The sequence below is a fragment of the Kryptolebias marmoratus genome, linkage group LG4 (genome assembly GCF_001649575.2).
Source record: "Kryptolebias marmoratus isolate JLee-2015 linkage group LG4, ASM164957v2, whole genome shotgun sequence".
NCBI lineage: Eukaryota > Metazoa > Chordata > Actinopteri > Cyprinodontiformes > Rivulidae > Kryptolebias > Kryptolebias marmoratus.
This window is the reverse complement of record NC_051433.1, coordinates 30,569,477-30,574,906: the sequence shown is the minus strand read 5'-3', so window position 1 is coordinate 30,574,906 and position 5,430 is coordinate 30,569,477. Positions and strand designations below refer to the sequence as shown.

The 5,430-nt window shown below is 38.6% G+C and overlaps 1 protein-coding gene across 1 annotated transcript in view; it reads right to left on the bottom strand.

The window, feature by feature from the left end:
• Nucleotides 1-2,591: 2,591 nt before the first annotated feature.
• The window catches only part of cass4 (Cas scaffold protein family member 4), a 21,206-nt gene continuing 18,367 nt past the window's right edge, over nucleotides 2,592-5,430 (bottom strand). The window contains exons 5-7 of the mRNA XM_017433419.3: nucleotides 3,602-4,900; nucleotides 3,408-3,476; nucleotides 2,592-3,269 (exon numbers count right to left, since the gene is read on the bottom strand). Coding sequence (XP_017288908.1) covers nucleotides 2,856-3,269; nucleotides 3,408-3,476; nucleotides 3,602-4,900 — 1,782 coding nt within the window. The 3' untranslated portion in view covers nucleotides 2,592-2,855. The remainder of the gene's footprint in view (nucleotides 3,270-3,407; nucleotides 3,477-3,601; nucleotides 4,901-5,430) is intronic.

Genomic DNA, 5,430 nt, shown 5'->3' with positions numbered 1-5,430 from the left:
AAACAACCAAAAAGCAATAAACAACCAGTAAACAAACAGACAAACAAGCTTGTGGGTTTTTGTAAGAAGCAGCAGTTACAACCTTTTACCAGCAGAGAGCCTCTGAGGACCAAAGCGAAAACAAAGCAGCAGCTCTACGGTTCACGGTTTCTCAGAAATAGTATGCTCCAACCCTGCTCATAAAATGCAGAAAAAGAAAAACTTTAAATTCAATTCAGTCTATTTATATAGAAAAATCGTCTCAGGGCACTGTACAAAAACATTCACATGCATTAAAAAAAGCCAATTAGTAAAAGTTATCTATCCAAGGAAGCCAACAGATTGCGTTGAATCTTCACTTTGTTGCAGTCTCCCATCCTGAGCAGCACATTGGCAACAGTGGAAAGAAAAAACTCTCTTTGAACAGGAAGAAACCTCCATCAGAACCATCTGCTTCGACCGGCTGGGGTTAAAGAGGACGGGAAAGAGACACAGACAAACACAGAATGACTGGTCCAGGTGTTCTACTGGAAGAAAGACGAAGAAAATCATGTTAATGATGGAAATAATTGCAGTCAAGCAGGTAAAGACAGCAGCAGAGAGAGGAAATATGGTCAGTTTGTCCTCCAGCAGTCTGAGCCTATAGCAGCAGAACTAAGGGATAGCTCAGGAAACCCAAACCAACCTGAACTATAGGATTGATCAAAAAGGAAAGTCTTAAAAGTAGACAGGGTGTCAGCCTCACAGACAGAAACTGGAAGTTGGTTCCACCAGAGAGGATCCTGAGAACTGAAAGCTCTGCCTCCTGTTCTACTTTTAGAAACTCTAGGAACCACAAGTAAACCTGCAGTCTGAGAGTGAAGAGCTCTGTTAGGAAAATATGGAACAATGAGATCTTTAATATAAAATGGAGCTTGGTTGTTGAGAGCTTTATATGTTAGAGGAAGATTTAAATTCTATTCTGAATTTGACAGGAAGCCAATGAAGAGAAGCTAAAACTGGAGATTTGATCTCTCATCAGAACTCTAACAGCAGCATTTTGGATCAGCTGAAGACTTTTAAAGAGTTTTTTGGACACCCAGATAATAAAAAATTACAACAGTCCAGCCTAGATGTGATAAATACATGGACCAGTTTTTCTGCCTCATTTTGAGACAAGATGTTTCTAATTTTAGTGATATTATGTAGGTGGAGGAAAGCAGACCTGGTAACATTTTTAATGTGGGGGTTAAAAGACATCCTGATCAAAAATAACACCAAGATTCTTTATTTTAGAACTGGAGGCCAAATTAATGCCATCCAAAGGAAGTGAAAGGCTGTAAGGTTTGTTCCTAAGATGATCAGGTCCAAAGACCACAACCTCTGTCTGTCTGAGTTTAAAAGCAGAAAATTAAGAGTCAACCAGGTTTTTATGTCTTTACAAACTTTAGAGATATACCAAGATACACTGAATTCATGCAGAAAATCAGTTTACCTTAGACTATATATGAGCAAGTCTGACTACAGAGGATCGCTGCTGTCTTGAAACGGCTCCAGTCTTATTTCATGTTATACAAACTTTTACACGGCTGTCAGTTTTGCATTACATCAGTAATATCATGATATTACTAGTTATTAGAGATTAAGTGTCAGCTATAAACCATCCTGCAACCCATTTTCACTTTGAATCTTTCCCCTTCTTCTCGCAGCATTGCTTGGAACAATTAACATTGTAGTTCTTTATTTTGTTGAAAACATTTAGTTTTGCACACAAACACCAAGGTACACTTCAAAAACTCTGTTTTTATTTATTGTTCCATTTTAGAAATGCATAAAACCTATGGCTGAAGTTCTCCTACCTGTTGTAGTTGACCTTCTCTGTTGAAAACTATTCATGATTCATTTCTATTGTTTAAAGTGGAAAGCTACAGGAAGCTTTTGCAAAACGTTTTGCAGTCATGGAGGCTAAAATAGCTGCTGCTTGTTAGTTGATTTTCCCTGAAGTGGTTTGCTTGTGTCTGTTGCCAAACACATGACAGCAGTGTTTTCAGCTTCAGTCAGCCTTATGGAGATGACAGACTAAAACATGTCTGTCTGCATGTGGATTTAGAAGCTTCAACAAGAGTTCAACAAGAGTGAGAGACAAAAATTAAAAAAGAAAATAGTAATATAACACAATATTTTGGCATTGCAAGTATTTGGTCATTTGTAGGTAATTATAATTAATCAGTAATTAGGAGAAGTGACTTGCTAAACATAATTCTTATTGGCACAGTCATTCTAAAAGGTTCTCTGTAAATATTTGGAGATGTCTGGACAAAAGCATTTATTTTCCTATTATTTAAGATAAAAACTGAAATAGATCATTTTTTCCCCATTACTATTGTTTAATTTATGAACAATAAATATAAACATTGACAACCTTAAAGCTTTAGTTTTTCATTTTATTCCTTTTTAGCTGAAACATGATAAACCAAGTTTTTACCTTTAAATGTTTGGAATTCAGAACACAGTATTTACAGAATTTTTTTTTGTTTAATATTTATAGACATTTTTATTCATATCAGTATTTTCAAGGAATATAAAATAGTTCCAAACTATATTTCACACCTTTTACCCATTTTTTTCTTAGATTTTGACTTGAATACCTTTCATGTGCAATGTGTTCCTAAACTTCTCTGTTTAGTAGCAAAGCAAGTCCTGTTGCTACTGCCATTCTTTATAACATATTCAACAGCACAACATTCATTTTTATATCAAGATTTATCAAAAATAATGATGCTTAAAAGTCACAGAATAAAAAAAGTTTAAATAAAATAGGAAATGGCAACCTGGCTCAAATATGACAAAATAGCTTTTGCATTAACAAGAAATATGTATCTTTGTAGTGTTTGCTCTCAGAGGTCAAGTGATGTCCGGAAATGTTGCACTTTTTGAGCCAGTTCATTTGCAAATTCTTGGACCTCCTGCAGAACTTGCTTATCTGGAAAGTGCAGAGCTGCCTTCTTGGTGGCCACAGCCAGCTGCTTCAGAAGAGCACACAAGTGGCTGCTCTCGCACAGGAGGCTTTGGCAGTTCTCTTGACGATGGGCCTCCCTATAAAGTGTGTTCACCAGTCTCTGGCCCACCATGATTACCAGTTTACTCTGTGAGATGAATTTTTCTGGTGGCTGGCCATTGCGAAGACTGTCCACTAACCCTCCAATGGCCTTTTGAAGAGCTCCAAAATAAAGCCGGCAGTGCTCTGACAGGGAAGACTGTGGTTGCTCTCCTGTGCTGCAGGAGGAATCAGGCTGGTGCTTATTATCAGTCTGAAAGAAGAATAAAGAGGGGAAAGATGTTCAGATATATCCTGGACAAAGGGTTTCCCTGAATGCTTCTGAGCTTTTGCAGATTTACACACAAAAAACAACTTTTATAAAACACAATGGAAATGGTTTGTTACATACCGCCTCAGAGACTGGTGGGACCTTTTTTATTGGTTTCTTCTGTTCCTGCTTCTTTTCTTCAACCTTTGTCTGAGGAAAATTCAAAACATTACATGTGTAAGTAGCTCTTGGATTTCTGTTGGCTAAAAACTAATCATCATCAAGTACAGTTATGTATATATTCTGTATGACTCAAATAAGACTGTAATTCTAACCTGTAATTTTACATAGTCATCATCATCTTCTGCTAATTCTCCTTGTTCAGTTTTGACAGAACTTTTCTTTATCTCTGTAGGACTTCTGGTGTTGACAGAGTCTGGATCTTTTTGAAGAGTTTTAAACAGAAGCTTGCTGTTGGCATAGATGATGGACACTAGACGCTTGACATCGTCTGGAATGGTACGTGCTACCATAACAAAACGATCAAGTTGGTCAGGTGTCTGGACTTGGCTTGGATCCTGACAGATTGCATTCAGGGGCCAGCCTGCCATGTTCAGGTTGCTTTCAGTTTGTTGTAGGATCACAGCAGAGTCTTCTACAATGGTCAGCTGTTTATACAGTCTGGTCTGCAGGTTGATATCTGTTAAACAGCGGGCATTTCCCTTGACATCCTGGGCAAAACTTAGGAAGCACGTCAAAGAGCATACTATCTTTTCTGCTGCTTCTTTTATCTCTTTCAAGTGTTTCTCCAGATTTTCTTTATATCTCCAGTTACTGCTGACAAAATCCATGAGCTTTTGCACTGCCCTGAAAACAGACTCCTGCAGGTCGAGGACTTTGCGGCAGGCCTCATCCTGACTGAGCGTCACTTCTCGTAGAGGCTCAGGAGAAGATGAGCTCAAAGCAAGAGAGTCACAAGAGCTAGTGGAAGAGCTGGAGGCTGTGCTAATTCTTTGACTGTCTGGGGCTGAGAAAAATGACCTTTGATTGTCTTCCTGCACTAGAGATTCCTTACCACCCGGAAGATCACAGAAAGTCGTACAAGCCAAAAAATTCCTCATCCTGTGCAGACGCACCCTTTTGAGTTCATTGCTTGGATCACCTCTGCACTCAAGGGGATTATGAGCATGTAAGGGATCAGTGACATCTCTGCTCAGGGGTACTTTCTTCGATGGAAAATCATAAACTGACTCCTCTGTAGGTGGCTGTGTTGGGGGGTTGTTGTAAGTTGGAATTTGTGGTAACACTTTATAGGGACTTGGGATATCAAGAGAATCAAACTTTGGTTTGTCATACAGAGAGGGAGCAGCATTTTTCCTTTGACTGGGTATAGTACATGGTGGAGGAATGTCATAAATCTGCCTGCAAGTGGATTTGGAGGGCAAAGTATCATAGATGTCTTTGGTTGGATCTTGTTTCCCAGAGCCCACTGGCACATCATAGATCCACTCAGGTTTGCGAGGATTAGGAAGAGTCCTATATTCACCAACAATTTTCTGGTTGGGTTCTGTGGCTGAGGGGACAGGAATGTCATAGTTTGGATCCTGAGACAAAAGTGGCGGAACTGCATACACCTTTGAAAAAGAATTCAGTTATTAGTATTTAAGAACTGCAGAATCAAAGTAATTCAGATAACAAGCACAAAGACTAAGTGGTTTCATTTACAGTCAGTTACCAATGGTATGATTCTAAGAAAAGTAAAGAAGTCTGACCTTCAGAAAAATATTGTGGACCTTGGTTTAACTGTAATGATACAAAAAGCTCTCTGACAACTAAAGGTACATTACTGGACTGCTAATGATATGTTGGCAAAAAGGTTAAGTGTTTACTGGTGATGTACAATGTAAGATGGTGTGCTAGTTAGTTTCACATCATAATCCTTAAAAGGGTTAAAAAAAATCGCATTAAGAATATTTCTGGCAGAAATATCCACATAGATAGTGGCACTTTTTACTTCCAGTTTAAGTCCTTTACAAGAGCCCTAGAAGCTTAAAGAATCTGCACAGTGCCCTAGCTGTTCCTTCTGGACACACACACACATATATATATATATATATATGTATATATATGTGTGTGTGTGTGTGTGTGTGGGGGGGGGGGGGGG